The sequence below is a fragment of the Hylobates moloch genome, unplaced genomic scaffold (assembly GCF_009828535.3).
Source record: "Hylobates moloch isolate HMO894 unplaced genomic scaffold, HMol_V3 SCAFFOLD_3, whole genome shotgun sequence".
NCBI classification, from domain to species: domain Eukaryota; kingdom Metazoa; phylum Chordata; class Mammalia; order Primates; family Hylobatidae; genus Hylobates; species Hylobates moloch.
Window position 1 is genome coordinate 146,843,009 of NW_026652278.1, and position 20,243 is coordinate 146,863,251.

At 36.2% G+C, this 20,243-nt stretch overlaps 1 protein-coding gene across 1 annotated transcript in view; it reads left to right on the top strand.

The window, feature by feature from the left end:
• The window catches only part of GUCY1A1 (guanylate cyclase 1 soluble subunit alpha 1), a 70,353-nt gene extending 54,904 nt beyond the window's left edge, over positions 1-15,449 (top strand). The window contains exons 9-10 of the mRNA XM_032148576.2: positions 471-625; positions 8,417-15,449. Of these exons, the coding sequence (XP_032004467.1) occupies positions 471-625; positions 8,417-8,618 (357 nt within the window). The 3' untranslated portion in view covers positions 8,619-15,449. The remainder of the gene's footprint in view (positions 1-470; positions 626-8,416) is intronic.
• The last annotated feature ends 4,794 nt before the right edge of the window (positions 15,450-20,243 follow it).

Genomic DNA, 20,243 nt, shown 5'->3' on the forward strand with positions numbered 1-20,243 from the left:
TGAGGTAAAATGTCTAAAAAATATATTTAATATCCTTAGAGCTAGCTTCATTTGCCCTTCTTTGTCAGTGTTTGGGAAAACGATTCCAGGAGTCCAGAAATTATGTCTATCTCACTTGAATGAGAGGTGGCAGGTTCACATAAACAGCTCATATTCCCCTTGCTATGTTGCTGTGGTAACTATGATCCCTGTGCATGAAAACTTGTTTCAGATGTTGAAGACAGACACAATTAAGATGGTTTGTGTAATAAACCTAAATGGAAAAAAGTTAAGAAGTGTGACTATTGATTCTGCGCTAGTAATTTTTAATTGCATGTGAGGAGTAGAGGGAAGTTGGCTGAAGGTTTTGAGGAGAGGGGTAGTGTCCTGAGGGTGAATGGTAAAATAATTTAGACGGTATTCAAACGACACTGACAAGTAGGAAGTGTTCTACTAGTGATTGGGAACATCATGTTATTTTTTGCTTTCAGATGCGAATTGGACTGCATTCTGGATCAGTTTTTGCTGGCGTTGTTGGAGTTAAAATGCCCCGTTACTGTCTTTTTGGAAATAATGTCACTCTGGCTAACAAATTTGAGTCCTGCAGTGTACCACGAAAAATCAATGTCAGCCCAACAACTTACAGGTAGTAATTATGTTAAACACCTAAAATCTCTTGTTTTTATTTATATTCAATTGCCTTTTGCCCCACTGATTTGATTCATTCTTCATAACTTTTTTCTTCCTTAGTCATAAAGAAAAAAGAAACGTGATAACTTTTATCATCCTCACTTTAACTTTTTTTACACTGCTTATTAGCCTCCTAAGAATGACTCGCCTGAGGTGTTTGTGGCCCAGCCATAAATCCATGACAGATGTTACATATTCTTCCATCATTCTTCATTTAGAAGCACATATTAATACTCTCAGTATGTAGATAGGTGTTCTGACATCAACTAATACACTGCAGTGCAATTCTGTCAGTAACCACCCAGACTGAGTACGGTCATAACCACAAGTTACAGGGCACAGAACCCAACAAGCCTGCCCTTAATTCAGATGCCAGCCACCCTTCAGGACCTAAGGATGCATTTAGACTGACTGAGCTACAATTTTGGGGGTTCCCATGAGCCTCTCAAGTTAGACAATTAGCTAAAATGACTCACAATACTTAGGGAATTGCTGTACTTACTACTAAAGTTTTATTTTGAAGGATACAAATCAAAACCAACCAAATGAGGAAACAGATTGGGTAAGGTTTCGGAGGGTCCCAAATGCAGAGCTTCCATAGAATCGGAACTTATCTCCCTCCAACCACATCAGTGGGTTCACAAACCAGGAAGCTCCACCTCATTGAGCTTTGAGTTTGGTTTATGGAGTCTTATTGTTTTCATTATGTGGGCATGATTGGTTGAGTCATTGGCCATGTGATTGAACTCAGTCACCACCCCCACTCTCCTCCCCAGAGGTTAGGCTAGCACAAAACCCCCACCTTCTATCCACAAGATTGATTTTCCTGGGGCCCTGCCCCCATTCTGAGTCATCTCATTAATATAAACTCAAAAGTGATCCAAGAGCCTCATGGAAAACAGATACTCCTATAACTCAAAAAATCCAAGAATTTTAGAAGCTCCCTCCCTGCAATCAAGGACAACAGCCAGTCAAACTCCCTATCATACAGGGAAGAATTTACCGGAGGAAAACTAGCTGGTCATCAAGCATTTTTCAAAGATTGCAGTTTTATGGACTGGCAGCAAGTGTTAACATGGTCAGAGGAGCCATGTGTCATCTAGCATCAGAAGAACCTCTATTTTCACTGTCACCTTGACAACATGTAGTGTACAGCCTGAGTCAATAAAATCTACCATTTTGGTATCACTTATCCACCTTTAACCAGAAAATAAACCAATCTGTGGTAAGTAGAAATATATCTATCATGTACATTTTGTCTAATTATATTGGAAACTCTTAAGTAACAAAAAAGTTTTTCAGATTTATACAGTAGCTAAATTACACCAAGCAAGTTAGCTTTCCTATTCTCAGAGATAACTCTTTAATAACATCTTCTCCCTTCTTCTTCTGCACTTATTTATTTCTCTATGGCCCAGGTTGGAGTACAGCAGCTCAGTCTTGCCTCACTGCAAGCTCTGCCTCCCGGTTTCAAGTGATTCTCCTGCCTCAGCCTCCCAAGTAGCTGGGATTACAGGCGCCTACCTCCACGTCCGGCTAATTTTTGTATTTTTAGTAGATACTGGGTTTTGCCGTGTTGGCCAGGCTGGTCTCGAACTCCTGACCTCAAGTGATCTGCCCACCTTGGCCTCCCAAATTGCAGGATTACAGGCGTGAGCCACTGCACCTGGCCTTCTCCCTTCTTAAAGCACCAGCATCCTTTCTTTTCCAGCCCAGACTCTCAGTTGATAATCTCGCCTCATATTTCACCACCAGCATAGAAGTCAGATAGGAGCTTTGCCATCTTTGTGCTGTAGGTTCTCTCAGCAGAGCTGCCCCAGTACCCATCTCCTCCTTCTTTGTTCCCGTTACATTGGGCCAGCTCCCCTCCTGCCCCTGGTTGATACAGTTTTACTCTGAGTGCTATTTCCTCTCACCTTCTCAATAACTTTTCTATGGAAATTAACTCTTTCTCTCTATGATCAATTTCTCTTTGATGAAATGATTATTCCCAACAGAATACAACCATATCTATTAAAGCTCTGAATTGAAAAATAAAAACTTCCTTATTTCGAAGTCCGGCTTCTGCTACAATTTTAAATTTCTGCTCTGTTTTATAACAAAACTGAAAGAAGTTGTCTATACTCACTCTCTGTATTTTTCCACCTCTTATTTTCTCTTCAACTCACTCCAGTCAGTGTTTACTCCACTCAAACGGTTCTTATCAAGGTCTTCATTGTGCCCTGCTAAAATCACTGTCAGTTTTCTCTCCTTATCATCTCAGAAGCATTTGAATAGGCTGAGAACTCCCTCATTTAAATATTTTCTTCCTTAAATTTTTGGCACCACACTCACCTAGTTTTCTCACTACCCCATGTCTATACCTTCTCAGTGTCTTCTCTTGGTACTCCTTCCCTACCAAACCTTTTGTTGCAGTGCCCAGAGCCTCTGTTCCTGTTCTCTTCTGTGTCTGAACTTTTATGACTCTGTTTTTTTTTTAAAAAGTCTTTAGCCCAGCCTATGATTCTCTGCGGAGCTACAGACTCATATATCCTATTCCATATTTCCATTTGGATGACTAATTCACATATTAAAATGAACTGGACCGAATTAGGATGAGTGATTTCCGACACAGACTGATGAAATCCACTTCCCACCTGGGCAAGCTTACCAATCACCTTAAAATGATATCACCATCCACCTATTTACTCAGACCATCGACCTTAACAGTGATCATTTCTTCTCCTCTCTTTAAAGAGACACTCCTTAACTATCATAACTATAGCAACAACCTTCTCCTCACATACCCTCTCATTATCCTATTTCATCTTCTCAGTTCACACCTGTATCTGAAATTGTCTTATGCAGTATTTATTTATGGGTGGATTGCCTGCCTCCCTTTGCAGAATGTTAGCTTCCTGTGGTACACATTCTATATCCCCAGCTCCTAGATCAGCACGTGGAACGCAGAAGGAAAGCAAGAAGTATGTACTGATTGACTGTTGACTCCTGGATATGAAAACAACTCGGTATAACCTAAGAATTGGAAAAATCCCTGGGGTTTATTGTAATGGTAATTGGCCTATGGTCCTACCGGGTATAATAGGTAGGGATGAGAATCCATGCCCTGGGATAATATGAGTCTACTCTCTCTGTAGGCATTAAGAGGAATCATCCTATTAAGTAGGAGTCAGTTGCCTATCCTTTCACTGATACCCGTGTTTCTCTTTCAATGTTAAGTGATGTGTTATGTGTATATGTGCATACTGAGGAATCCTACCTTAAAACAAAACTTCTACATATAAAAACCATATTTTCCTTTTTCTTCTATATTGATTGTTTTTAACAGTATAAAACTGAACTCTTTAAAAATCTTGCATTTTGTATCTCAAAGTCTGGTGGTCTTGAGTCATGTTAGGAGGCACTGATATTAACTACTCATTTTTCTTCAAAATATAATTCAGGATCTCATGTATTTCAGCAGAGGACCACAACATGTTGACATATATTTCTGGCAACAGGACAATGCTCATGACTTAAATCTTAGATTCACTATATTGGCAATGTTACTAGAAATGCACATATAGGTTTTTATAGCATAAATGGTGTTATCTTTTAAATAAATTTTTTATTACTGTAGTAACACATGCCCATTTCAGAAAATTTACAAAATTAGTAAATTATAAAGAATAGGTAAAGAATAGGAATAAGTCATAATCTCACTACCCAGAGATAGTAACTATTAACATTTCTGCCTTTCTTTGTTTCAGTTACGTTTATATGCACATACATGAATGACATTGAAATTTTAATTTAATTTATATTGAACTTCAGCTCATTTGCTGAAGTCATTTCTACTTTTTATAGACAAATATGATATAGCTTTTTTCCTTTTGTATTGATTTCAATAATAATTTAATTTCCTTTTATTCTCATATATGAGATATTTATGTCTTGCCTAAGGGAAAGAAAGCAGTAGTTAATACTGGCTTATTTAGGCAAAATATAAATACTTAAAGTGAAATGCTTTTAACAGCATTTTAAATTCCTTTCTTTGAGAGATACTTCACTTTTACATATGCTAGGAAAACTTAAAATAATATAAATAATTTAAATTTCAATTAAACATCCAATGCTTTGGGAAATTTAGTCAACAGTAGGGGCATAATTTTAGTTTTACTCAAAGTACAGTACAAGAAGCGGATGCTAAAGAAGGTGTACAGATACAAAACTCAGTTTTCTTTGGAGAGCTTTATTGACAATACATTAAATTCTGGAATGATATTTCTTTAATAATAAAATAATCTGTTTAATATTGAATGTAGCTTCCATGATATATTTCTGAAATACAGGTAAATTTAGGACACAGAATACATATCTATACCAAACAAAAACCTGTATCTTCAAATTTCCACTTCCAAATTCTAATCAGTGATTCAGAATGTAGCAGTGTAATGACAATTATACATTCCTGTCTTTTAAACATTGTCAAGAGTTTTACTTTAATTTTAGGGGATAATATTCTGCATTTTGTTTGCTTTTTTGAAGTAAGGAAAACTAATAGAGAATAATAGAGACTACATTAGATCAGTGGGTCAGTGGATCCAAGTCTACTACATTAGTTTCAGGTCAGAGGTTTATGTGGTGATCCAGGGATCATTAGAAACAAAAATGGCAAGTGGGGAGGATGCATGGATGCTGTCCAGTGTGTGAGGTAAACAGGCCTAGAATCTCTTATTTTTAGGAGAAGTCTGAGCATATTGTGCTAGAGAAGCAAGAATTGACTTCTGTAAAAAGAAAAAACAAAGTGAATAAAGGAATATAGGAAAGATAACAGAGAATTGGAGCGTTGATGCAGTAATTTGGGGAAAATGGTGTCTGGTGAAGAAGGTGTAGAGAAAAATGTCCACCTGTGAGGACATCTGGGCTGTTGCTGCCTTTTTTGGGTGTTACTATCATCAAGCTTTCATCTAAATGGTTTGTTTTTCTGAATGGTTTTTCTTATATATTCTGATTTTTAAAAAAGACAATATAATGAACATTTCTAACTCCATAGCATTCTAATTATGTTTGTCTGTTAAGTTTCTTTAAAAAGCATAGAAGTTGTATTCAGAAGACATGCCTTAGATTCCCACACACAGCACTTACCAGACGTGCGATCCAGAGCAAGGCCCTTAATAAATTCAAATGATGCACTTTAAAGCCACTTCTAAAGGCTGAATCTTTTTATATAATACATTTAAATAAGAGATTATAATTGTCATTACCATATTTAGTAGGAAATGTTGGGTTGCTATAGATAGAAAAAATAATAGATAAATGTTTTCAATCACCTATAGTTTTATACGTTTTTATTTATTAGACTCTTATAGTTGTATACATTTTTATATTTAATTTTTAAATATATGAAAAAAACAAAGCAAACAAGATGACACTCATGTAGCCAATACTAATATTTAAGTATCAACATTTTGCCACATTTCTTTCGGGTTTCTGTTTTATAAAAACAATAAAATAAAATGTGAAGTAAATAGCTATTAATATAATAAAATATAAATATAAACTATTACATGGTTCCTGTCATATGCTCTGACACAATGGATCCTATGTGCTGTATAGCTTGTAGGAGCTGAGAATATGTATTCTCTGCAGACAGTCTCCCAAATACAGATGCATGTTCAGCAGCTTCTCCACAACTCATCAGTAAGATGTCACTTCTGCTTTCCAGGAAGGAAAATGGGTAGAGAGAGGCAGGAATATCACTTTCATTTAGGTCCTTCCAGATAGAAAAATAAAGCCAGAGGAAAATAGATTCCCAATCAACATGTCCATATCCTTTTAAGACTTGCCTTGAATCCACTCAGTATTATGTTTCTGTGATAGTTTCCTTAATAAAATGTAAATCTAGTCATAAATCTAGATTATTCATTTTAACTATTGCTAATGGAGTGGTTTGCTGGTAAATCAGCTTTGGAGGATGAGGTAGAGAATCCATGATTCTAGCATTTGCCAATTTCTGTGGTGTTACTATGTCCACTCTGGCAAGTTTCAGGCTGTGGATGGCTTAACTGTCTTACAAAGTTCCTGAATGTTTGACAGTTGGCTCTCACAAGCCAGTATGAACCAGATATAGCATGTTACTATATGTGCATGTGATATAAGATGTATTCTAGAGTATGAATGAGCCACACTCTATCTTCTACCCGTGGTTAATTAGAGTGTATCCAATTTTTCATTATTACAAAAAGTGATTCAATAGATATCTTTATACATATGTCTTTAGATAATATAACTAAAAATGGTATTCCCAGACCATAGGCTATACCCAGTTTCAACTTTACCAAGCATTAATTAGCTGTTCAAAATGATTTTACCAATCTACGCTCCACCAACAGTGTATGAAGGGTGCTATTCCCCAAGGCCTGACATTGTCAGACTTACTGTTACCAATATGATAGGTGTGGTGTGATTTCTAACTGATGCCTAGTCAGTTTTTAAAAATTGATTTATTTAATTTTCACAACTGTCCTAAGGAATATGTACTATTATTATCCCCATTTGAAAGTCTGGATAATGGACATCTTTGCTGCTAGAGCTATCAGACTTTGAAGTTTATACTTTTAATACTGTCTAATTCTATACCTTTCATTATATATTCTCAAATAATAGTCACTCAAAAATATTTATAAATTCATGACTAAGGCATCATTTTCATTAGTTTTATTGTTTAGCAGATTACATATTTATTGATGTACTGATGAAAATTAAACTGTCATTCTTGAGACAGATTTCTATTCAGTTGGTGTCTTCAGTACACAGACATTGTCACAGTACCAAAATCTAATTCAACATCATCATTCTATTTAATGTAGACATGACATTAGAGACTAGTGATAGAAGACCATGGTCTGTTTGGGTAAATATAATAAATGCTTTTCTGTAGAAGTTGGTTGAGAGCCCACAACTATGCAACATTTTTCATCTATGGCCTGAATATTAGGTTAGAGAGAAGGCTCATTAAGTTCTCATTTGACGGAAAGCTAGGGAAGCAAATGGAAAGAGACGCCAATAGCTTAATCAGTAAGATTAGAATTTAAAATGGGTTTAGCATAATGAACAAGTAGTAAAATAGCAAACAATATAATTTGGTAAACTGATGAATTTCAAGAGAAAAAATATTGCTAATAACAATTAGTAAGTAGAGTGGTGATATGTACAATTAAATCTCATTTGAGTCCTACTAATCTAGAATTCATAAAAATTTTACTGAAAGATTCAAAAGTTGTTCTCACATCATTTTTGTCATTGTAATTTTGGTTCACAATTTCTTGCCCATGATTACCTTTTTTGCCTATGATTACGGTAATATTTACAAAATTAATGAATTGATAAATGGACATCTTACCTCTTTCAACTCAGGAAATCTTAATACTGTTATGGTTATGTGTGGATACTTTGCTACTATTAAATCTTTGGATTATTTTTTCACTACTGCGAATTGCACTGTTGTGTGGATATTATTTTTGCAAAAATATTTTATAATGTAAAGTGAAATACATTAATTGACACAATTTTCTTACTGTGAATTGATTCTTCATTGTACTTCTGTGAAGATGTCTGTTAACCTCATTAGACTTTTTCTGTCACACCTAAAATCACTGGTTTATTAATGTTCTCAGTAACATTCAGTTAATTGTGTTGTCTTCTTTTTTTGAGTGGACATTTATGTCAGTATTATATTTTAATATTTTTATTTTAATATTTTCAGATTACTCAAAGACTGTCCTGGTTTTGTGTTTACCCCTCGATCAAGGGAGGAACTTCCACCAAACTTCCCTAGTGAAATCCCCGGAATCTGCCATTTTCTGGATGCTTACCAACAAGGAACAAACTCAAAACCATGCTTCCAAAAGAAAGATGTGGAAGATGGCAACGCCAATTTTTTAGGCAAAGCATCGGGAATAGATTAGCAACCTATATACCTATTTATAAGTCTTTGGGGTTTGACTCATTGAAGATGTGTAGAGCCTCTGAAAGCACTTTAGGGATTGTAGATGGCTAACGAGCAGTATTAAAATTTCAGGAGCCAAGTCACAATCTACTCTTTCTCCTGTTTAACATAACAAAATGTACTCACTTCAGTACTTCAGCTTTTCTGGAAAAAAAAAAAAAAAAACCTTAAAAAACTACTTTGGGGGGAGTATTTCTATTATATAACCAGCACTTACTACCTGTACTCAAAATTCAGCACCTTGTACATGTATCAGATAATTGTAGTCAATTGTACAAACTGATGGAGTCACCTGCAATCTCATATCCTGGTGGAATGCCATGGTTATTAAAGTGTGTTTGTGATAGTGTTGTCTAAAAAAAAAGTTTTTGAATAGAAATTACATTCTTTGTCACCCTCAGTTCTTTCAAACTTTCAACTCTGAATTTTATTGCATTTTCTCATTGAACTGTTAGTATATGTTTGAATATAGGCTGACTTTTTTTCTCTATTGCACTTTCTTCTTTTTTTCTTTTTAGAAAATAAGCAATTAGGGGTTAGATGCAATATGAATATAAAATAGTTCTGTAAATTTCAAATATTATTTTTAGTTCTGGAAGTTAAAAATACTTCCCATAGTAACGTGTGTTTTAATAATACATATTTCTTTTGTTTGACTTTTTTTTTAATTCTACAATGGTAAAAGCTATTTTAATCCATATTAGCAATTTAATTCCTATTAATTCATTTTACTATCATAATAGCAAATTATTCAGAATAAAAGAGGTTTATATCTTCTGTTAAAATGCAGTAATACTATTCAAATCTAATTTAGCTGGAAGCAACATGGGAGTAAAGTAATCATCCAGGGGACCCACCATAAAGGACATTGGTAAAACATTTACACACGTACACACACGTGCAGGCGCACTTGGAACAATATGGACCTACTTCAGCAGACATCTTCTGTTGCCATGCTGAGCCATTTAAAGTTTTAAGAAGAAAATCTAAGTACGGAAGTAGAAAATAAGACTTGTTCTTTTGGTGGATATCTCATTTTTCTTGAGTATTTGTGCTGAACATTTTGGTGTATGTCTATGAACTAAGAATCAAGTTTTTTGTCTCATTAAATGTACATATATGAAGTGTTTTTATTCTACTTGAAATATCTTGATTAAAAAAACTGTTAGTATTGATGAAGCAAATGAGGCAGTGACCACATTATGGAAATGTCTAAGTATTTTTTCTGGAGCTTCAACTTTTTTCTTTTTGTTTTACATAAACCTTTAAGCAGCTAGGAACTTTTATTTTTAATTAGGTCAGTTGAAGTTCTCTGGTGAACTAAAAAATCTACATTTTGGTTGGGGATAAGGATTTGATTTTAAAAACAGCTCGAATTTAAAGCAAGAAAAAGATGAATGTTATAGTTTTAAAATCAATGTTAGCAGAGCCATAGATAGGCTGAACTCTTATTTGGGGTTCTGAGAAATAACTGAGTTTAAAAGTTCTTTAACTCCCCTATTAGTGCCCAGGTTAGCCCATGGTGACATCAGGAATATTCGTTACTGATTGGCCTCTAGTATTCCAAGGGTACTACTATAGATATTACAATGATGCTGTTTACTAAGTGATAACCCAGTATCTTACAGGACTGACTTTGACTCAATAAACACTCACCCTATTATTGGAAAGTGCCATAGGCCTTGAGAAAGTATAGTTACATCCTCACAAATATATGAAGTTAAGTCACTACTTACAAGGAAAATAAAAATGTAAATACATTTTTCTTTCTGGAACCGAACTCTTATTATGGGGAAATAATAGAAATAAAGAAAATGTAAAAGCATGAAATGGAATGTAGTCTTGATCAAACATTTCAGCAGACCTCAATTTGCTTGCCATCTGTACTCAAAAAGTTTAAAATTCAATCAGAATTCAAAAAGTATTTTGTGTGTTTGTGGTGTATTAGCATATACACAAAACAAATGAGGGGAATGTATATAATCTTGGTGAAAAGTTGTATGGGAGTTTTTTGTATGATTCCTGCAACTTTTCTATAAATTTGGCATTATATCTAAATAAAAAATTACCAAAAAATATATTTTCACAGAGAAGTTAAATCATCTGTGATAGGTTCCCCAGACCAGCCTACAAAGGCCCATTAAATAGAGAATAATTTGTGGACCTTAAAGAGGATGAACATACATTTCCATGACAGAGTCCATAGAAAATTCACAATTTAGATGCTAAAAAATTTAAGGAATTTCTTTTTTTCTCTAACCTGCTTTGAAGCATAGAGATTAGGGAGAAACTTTTCAGATCCAGACCACTGATGGTAGCCGAGTAGACACCCTGGAGCATAGATTCTTAAAATAAATAAGGGGCCCAAGTCAGAGCTTTGAGGTATTGAAGATGGAAAAATAGTGGACAAACAGCCTGTAATCAGGTTGGGGACTACAGGTAATGAATTATGTTGCCATTTAACTATTCTAAAAAATAAGACTGGGTCTCAAGACTGCTTCCCTAACAGACTGTTTCTCCTGAAAATGCAGAGGCTGTTCCTTCTGTTCTGGTTATACAGTTTCCATTCATGGCTTCTTGTCGTGTTGTTTTTTTTGTGTTGGGTACACTATATAAATTAGCTTCTTATACATATTTCTCAGGCAAGCACAGAGTTATACTGAAGGTTTCTAAAGATGCTTTGCATCAAGAAGCAAAGGGAAATACAGAATTAAAATGGTTCTTTCCATTTTGCTTTGTCTTTCTATATCTATCTAGACTTTGTAGGAAAATGCAAAGCGTATATTTAAGAAAACCTAAATAAGAATAGATTCATTTACTCATTTTCATTTATTCATTCATGAAGAATTTATTGAATGCCTACTATGTGCCAGGAATATTGCTATATTTTTGAAATTTAAGGATAAAGTATGGCCCAATCTATCAAGAAAGGAAAGTGAAAGACAAATGTAAGACATAATTGCAACATTCTGTGGGAGCACAAAGTAGGGGACTCAGTTCTTAGAGAGAAGTCTTTTGGTCTTAGAGTTCATCAAGCAGAGATGGGGAAGGACATGATCCAGGAAAATAAATTAGCACACAAAAAGATGGGATCTTGGGGGTGCATAGTGCATTCTGGACAGCCAGTTACCTGGGATGAGTTGGGAGGGAGGAGAATAAGGACAAAAGACCATCTGGGCAAAAATCACGAAGGGGTATGTGTGTCATGTAAAGGTGTGCCATGATAGTTATTAATATTGCTATTGTAATATTAATATATAGTAATTAACTACACATGACACAGCTTTACATGATCTTAAATAGTTATCAACATTACCATAATAGTAATATTAATAACTATAATAAGAGCTATTATTATTCACTTGAGGCACTTGTTCAAAATAGATCTTACAAAAGAAAAGAAAAAAAGCAGCAGCAACATGAGTAAAATTAGATCCATTGGCTACTGACTCCCTCTCCAACAGTTTTAAAGCTACTAGATAAGAGAGGCATCAAGTCTTAAAGCAAGAGAATGGTATGATCAGATGCGTGTTTTCCAAAGACTATTAGAAACAGCATGGATAAGGATAGGGTGGATATTTACTTGCACAGGTGACTGAATGAACATCTGTTTATACCTCAAGGGAAAATGATTCATTTTATATCCTGGATATTTTACCATAAGTATGAGCATAAAGCTGGGATGTCGGGCATTAGAATTTTATATCACTCTCAAGGCTATTAGTCTTTCAGATCATTTGGTAGGGAGGAAAGAAGAGTTGCTTCAGCATTTTTACTAACCTTTCTTCCAAATTTCTTCTCCCTGATATTTCCAGCCACACCAAGGCAAAGACTTCCCAGCTCCGTCCCAGGTTAGGTTAAAAGAAGGCATAGGATGGAAGAGGGTGGTCTGTGGTAGGCCTAGCAAATGAAAGAGATGAATAAACAAGAGTGTCTAGTCTAAGTAGTGCCTGAGGAATAGACATCAGTCCTCTGAGATTACCCAGCTGGAAAACTGCCCAGATGGAGCTTTACATGCAAAGCTCCAATGAAGTCTAGTGCTGTAAAATGCTTTAAATCCACCGTCAAGCCCTTGTTGATGCAAATGTTAGAAGCCCAAAGCAGAATGGGTTAATGAATTACTGCAGTGGTTTTAGGTGCATGGGTTTGACCCACATAAATCATTTTAATAAGTAAAATTGAATCTTTGATACATATTTGTTGAGGAGCTTGTTAGATCACTACCTTTCACTGAACAGTAAAACATGGATCATTTATTTCACCTCATTTTGCACTTGGATGCAATTTCACTCTTTAGGTGGTTGTACTTTGACAGTTAAATGAAGACTGTCTTTAAGGGTGCAGGGATGGAGAATACAACATATGTGAGAGGCGGGAGGGCAGAGACGCCTTGCAATTCCTGTGAGGAGGGACTTAACCATCTCCTCCAAAACAGAAATTCAGTGCTGCAGAGATGGTAGCAAAGTGCAGTTCTCTTGTTAAAACACAGGCTAAAAGCAGGGACTGCTTAACTTATTAAGCAGAGAAAACCAGAATGTCATTTTCAACCAAAATTGACTGTTAGAGTTTATGGTCTTTGTTATGATACTTTTCAAGACCTGGGAAATATTTGTATCCTTTAGTGAAAATGGGAAGAATCAATTACTGAAAGCCGTAAGCTTACAGTAATGGAGGCAATTAATCCTTTGTCATCTTTGTTGAGTTTAGTTTTCTTCTGCTGTTTGCACATCAGCTAGTAGATCTTTGATGAACTGTTGCTCCTCTTTAAATGTTTCTTTTATTATATTGATGATGTGCACTCATTCAGTATTCTTATTTTAAGCTGCAGTAATCACTGTACATTTGATTGCCATCTGTATTTCCCTTGAAGCAGTTTTGCTTATTACAGCCACACCTGCATCTGTTTTGACTAGCCCACATAACCCACACATTTTTCATCCAAAACTATCCCATTACCTTATTTATGTCCATTTATTTTCATATATAGTATCTGCCAAAATAGTAGCAAAAGTTTTATCAATGCGTAGATTTCAATCAGAAAAACCTAAGCAAAAGGAAAAAAATGTGATATTCTAAAAGCCACACTTCTTTTATCACCAGTGCAGTTTTTTCCATCATCATAAACTTAGTTTTATGAAAACATTAATATCTTGGATTTAAACATTGGGGTAAAAATCAGGACAAAATTTAAATGGCATATCCAGGACTTAATCTCACATATTCTGGTAGAAGGTATTTAGATAAGGTTGTGGCTGCCTGTCAAGTTTTTTAATTTTTTAAATTATATTATGTCAGAAAATTAAATCACAAATGAGCCTTCCAGATTATGAGGAAAATTACTTGGCCAAAAATGACTTTGCATAATGCCCAAATCTTAAAGTATCCACTCAGATGTTTGTTCCATCTGAAATGCTGCCAAATCCATCTGTATTGAGGAAAGAGCTATGAGGTAGTTTCAGAGAAAGTGAAAACAAAACAAAGCAAAACAAAAATGCTACTACAGAAGTTGGACAGCCCAATGTGTTAAGTATTATACACCTGGAACAAGAGCAGCAAAACTGAAGCTCTTTGGAAAGTTATGGCAACAGTGGTCTGGGAATTCTGGGCCTTTAGAAATAATGACTCTCAGTGATACAGCGATGTGCAGCATCTGGACACTGCTTAAACACAATGAGCTGCCATCTCCCCTGAATAAATTGTATCTTATGACATTGAAGTGAATGAAAATGTATTAGTATTTGAGAATTTACTATTCCTTCACCTCCTTGCACATGTAAATTAAAGATGTTTTGGAAAATACGAGAACTTGATGTTCACTGCCCTAGAGCACTATTCTCCAACCTTTTAGATTCCTGCAATCTGTTAATATTGTAGCACAACAACTCTGTAGACTGATACATGCTGCTCCCAATCCATATACTACATATTAGGACAGCTTTTCTTTTCTAAATGAGCATGAATATAAATAGAAATTCTAGTATTTTCTTCACCTACCCCAGTGAATCATCTTTATATTTTACTTGGGAAACTGCTACAGTTGGCTAGTGGGTCTTCACTTTTATCGCTTTGAGAACTGGATAAAAGACATAGACTATCACCCCTCCAAAAACGTGCATATGGCCCCGTACAAGACACATGCACTGCCAGAGCTTGGGGAAGTCCCTAGAATCTACTCTTAGACCACCCTAGTGAAGTACCATAGACCATATTGTCTAGATGGGACAAAATAATAAATTTTGATGAAGAACTTACTGTGTAGAGAGAAAAAATAGTAGATAATGTTCAAAATGAGAAGACAATAAATAACTGACAAGTCTGTGACTTTTGGTTTAGATGAGACCACTTTTGATTTTTGAGGAATAAAAGGAGTTAGTTTTTTGGTCCTGATGTGTGAAATGATTCATGGGGTTTCACATACAGACAAGTAATTTTCTTTTCAGCAAATATTTCACATATCTCTCAATATATTTTTCACCAGTTTTTGGTAAATATGCATTGCTATAGGTACACTAAGTTTTTTTGTTATGTTTAGTAACTAATTTCATTTTTTCTGTATATATAAATATAGCTATTGGACCCTGCATTGAAAACCTTCTTAGTACTAACAACACTCCTTTTATTATTACCTTCATAGTTGCTTTAAATGACATATTTATTTCAAGTTTTACTTCTAGCTGAGTTGCAAAGTCTATGAGAATGTTACCTCCTGTCTCAGAAGCTTGTTAGATATTGCTGCCAACTAAATATTGTAATAAAAGTGTTTAAATAAAAATCTTCTTAAAATTTAAAATGAGTTATGTTTAAAAAGAAAAATGAACTTTGTATCAAGGAAAAACACCATTGTCCCAAGTTATACAAATATATTTGCTTTGATGTAGGTCTTGCTACTAAAGAGAGAGAAAACTTCCAACGTAACAGTATGGAAAACCAGGATTAACAACTATTATGTCAGGCATTTGCTCTGTACAGGTCAATGTATTCAAATCCCTTTTCAAAAAGTTATTGTTAAATAGTGTACTAACATAATCAAAATACATGTGTTTCTAAAGCTCCTATTTCCAACAAAACTCATATTATACATAAAATCACAATTGTTTTAAAACCTAAATTTAAAAATAACATTTTAATTTCTATTTATAAAAAACAAAATTAAAAAAATCTCGGTTTTTCAAATCATATATAAAGTCAAAACTGTTTTAAAAAACACCAACTTTAGAAATAAAACTGTGCTTGGCTTATCCAAGTGTAGTGGTTTGTAGCAGAAACTGGGGGATAAATGTGTCTCCATTGCACTCTGTTGGGAGACAGTTTTCTATCAGTCGCTTGAATGTTATAGAGGGCAGGGATACCTACTGCCTTTGTTTTATATTATCTTTTCAAAGATGTTTGTATAGCAAGCAGCCTTAGAAGACAGAGATAATGTCTCTCCCAAGAACAAGGAGCCGGCAGGCTTACTGCCCATTATAAAAGATTTGTGTTCCTAAACTCAGGATTTATCTTCTGCCATGCAACTCACTGTGTGCAGGTGTAGTTTATTTATTTTCACATTGCTGTGTGTGACCCAGTGAACCAGTGCAAGATAATGCTGATGCCCTTGGTCAGGTGATATAGTTGTGTGAGTCTGTGAAGTTCTGTTTCTCTGACCCAGGAGTCTCACGTCTTCTGCCAGCATCCATGAAATTGTGGCAGTCTAGCTGTTTAACTTGCAGGTAGAGTAAAATCTCAGATCCTTCACAATTATTGACAGTTTGGAAATGAGGTTGGGATGCCGACAGAAACTTGGCTTCCTGGAAGAGAAAGAGTAGGGGTATTGTGAGCTGATTAATGAGATTGGAGGAAAAAGTTCATGGGAATCGATGGCAAATGTGGTAACCAAATTATAAATCAGCAGAGTGAGAAATGGTCCCCAATTTTATCACCTGCTATTGAGAATGAATTAAGAAAACATTGCATCTCAAGCATCAGAAAGTAGGTTCAAAAGCAGCGGCCTAGACAGTGGCTTGGTTGTTGTTAACTCTCACTGGGTGAGCAGATTCTCCCTCCACTGGATGTCAGCCTCAAGTCTACTCCTCAAGCCTCAAGTCAACGAGATAAACAATTGAGGTTAGACCTGTAGCCCTGGAAAATTCTTATAGGTCATAACATATAACCATCCTGGGTGAGAGGAAGGTTCTGACCTTCTTCAGACAAGAGTTACAGATATATCCATTTTAAAAACAAAAATTAGTCAAGTAATTATTTTAAATGGACAAATAAAAATTGTACATATTTTTGATACACAACATGATCTGTTGATATATGTGGAAAGGCTAAGCCAATCTGATTGACATATCCATTACCTCACACACTTTTTTTTGGAGGGAACATTTAAAATCTGCTCTTGTAGCAATTTTCCAATATGCAGTACATTGTTATTAATTATAGTCACCATATTGCACAATAGATCTCCTAAATTTATTTCTCCTAAGTGAAATTTTGTATCTTTTGACCAACACAATGTACACTTACACTGACCACAAAGAAGAAAATATATGGCCCCTATGAGCAGAAATTGAGTAAGTTATTAGAACTTGGCCAGTTCATTTGAGAGATGAGGGCAGTAGATGCATAACGCTTGTTGAGGAAGAATGGCAACAGCTGGGAAGTCTTAAGGCTGAGCCCTTCTTGCAGTCTTTCATGTCAACCTTGGATTCTTTCAGAGATGACAGTCAAAGATCTCAGAGTGTTTTTCAGTAGGTCCTGGCTCCCATGGGAGCTTTGTCCCTTTTGGGGAGATTTCTCTGGAGCTGACGAACTTCTACAGGAAAGCATACATAAGGCATTGTTATGTGTTAAACTGTGTCCCCACAGAAGTCATAGCCTCAAGTACCTTAGAGTGTGTCTTTATGTGGAATAGGGTCATGGCAAATATAATGAGGTAAGTTAAGATGAGGTCATACTAGAGCAGGGTGGGCCACTAATGCAATATACCTGGTGTCCTTATACAAAGGAGAAATTTGAACATAGAGACACACAGGAAGAACATCATGTGAAGATGAAGGCAGAGAGTCAGTGTTACTTGGATATACCCAGAAACACTAAAGATGTTCAGCAAACCTTTAGATGCTAGGTGGGAGTCATGGAACTCGTTCTTTCTCAACAGCCCCCAGAAGCAACCAATGATGGTGACACCTCGATCTTGGACTTGCAGCCTCCAGAACTAAGAAACAATAAATTTATTTTATTTAAGTCACCCAGGCATTATAGTTCTTTATCGAGGAAACCCTAACAAATGAATACAGGCATTGACTAATCTTTGGGCTTTTAATGCCCCTGAATTGGGTTTGCAATGCTGATGAAAGTGACTCACTGGAGAATGAGAGACTGACATTGTAGATAAATTGCTAAGGTCAGACCTGTAGCCTTGGAAAACTCCTATAGCACTTGCATTTAAATTGGACAAGAACTTAAGTGTATTTGCTTGATAATGGGGCACCAAATGTCTCAGATTAAGGTGCATCCCTTTTTAAAAGTTGTCTCTGTGCCAGTCAATCCCATGTCAGGTGATGGGTACAAATCCATACCCACAGTTGGAATACAATGCTGCTATGGCTGCTTGGTCAAGGGACCCCCAAAGCTGAAACAGATGGTGTCAGTTATGAGGACTCTGCCACCTATTAGAGTGTTGGGCAGGTCGAATACACTGCAAGTTCATTTGATTGAGCTGCCTGTGTGTGCTCATAACTAAAAGTAAGTGCTCCTCCCTTATTGGTGGAAAGCTACTCTCTACATCTTACACCTAACCCATCCCTCTCTCTCTACTCTGATCTCAGCTACTTTAAGGAGATAAACTATTAGAGGTGAGGTCAAGCTCTCCTTGCCTCCAAGTGGAATCAAAGGCCACAAGCAACTGCCCAAGTACAGCCGGGGGCAGAGACTTTGGGGAGGAGAGGGAATCATAATTTTATGCCTCTGTCATATACTGACACTCAGGGCCCTTGTCAGAATGGGACACGCAAACCTTCCATTAACAGAGTTTTGTCAGGAATTAGAGTTGGGAAAGGAGGCAAGGGTGACCTTGTGCTTGTGGTCTTTTTGGCCAATACAGTGTATTATTTTTTGTCATATCCATGTCTGAATATACATTAGAAATTGATGTGCTCATACGCCTTATCCAGGAAGTGGTGGAAAATTCTCCTGATCAGTAACAGCAGTAAGTAGATAAGTGCAAGCAACAAAGGAGCTCCACAACCCCCATGACCTCTCTGAGATACAAGTCTCCATGTCTGATAGTCTTGGTGATTGGAGCCTCTGATAAAGGGGGTCAGCTTTCACCCAGAAGTCTTTGTTGAAGTCTCGACTCATCACCTCCTTGACACAGCTGTTAAATCACTTTGATTTAAAGCATTTTTGGCTTGCTACTATGCTCCTTCAAAACCAAATACCTGACCCATAAAAGTCTTGTGGCTCTCCAGCCTGATAATTTCATTTTGGGTGGGTTGACTCAGACTCAATGATTAATAAGATGAAGAGGGCCTGACAATCCCTACTTGGTAAGTGGAAATAGTATATTCAAGAATGCAGCTATCCCACTGCTAGCAGCACCTTGTCTTTAAATAAAAAGTAGCTGCTATCACTCTGGGGAAACCTTTATTCGTCACTTTGCCATTTACAGCAAAGGTGCTGGCTCAATGGAACCTTCAAGTCACAGATTTTTCCTGTGTGTCCATGCCTGTTTCCCTGATAGTTCAGCTAATCTGAAACCCAATTGTGTCCTATTTTTACTTATTCTTAGGTTGCTGCTAATGTCCTAGCTGTTTGGTCTGCTATTTGGAATACTACATATTGGAAGATTGAAGGCACCCATTTTGGGGATCATGAACTCTGGAAACAAGTTGTAATTGATTATGTCTGTATTATTCATGTAAATTACAATGGCAAGGACCTGTTCTGTAAGGACACTGGCTGGATCATGCTGCCCAAGTGGTAGTACAGCTTGAACAGCAGCCTGGACCTGTTTCAGTGTCTTTTCTTGTTCTAGGCCCCACTCAAAACTAGAAGCTTTTTGGGTTGCTGGATGAATGGGCTAGAGAAACATATCCCAATATGTTGTCTGCAGAATCCAAATAGACCCACTAGGCCTTGTGCCTCTTTCTTGGTTGTAGAAGGGGCCAAATGCGATAATTTATCCTTCACCTTGGAAGGAATATCTTGACATGCTCCACTCCACTGGACCCCTAGAAAGCTTACTGAGATAGAAGGCCTCTGAATTTTAGTCCAATTTATTTCCCACCCACTGATACACAAATGTCTTACCAATAAGTAGAGAGTAGTTGCTACTTTTGGCTCATTATGTTCAATCAATATAATGTCATCAATATAATGGACCAGTGTAACATTTTGTGGAAGGGAAAGGTGATCAAGATTTCTGGAAACTAAATTATGACACACAGCTGGAGAGTTGATATACCCCTGAAGTAGGACAGTGAAGGTATATTGCTGTCCTTGCCAGCTGAAAACAAACTGCTTCTGGTGGGCCTTATAGGCAGGTATGGAGAAAAAGGCATTTGTCAGATTAATAGCTGTATGTATACCAGTTACCAGG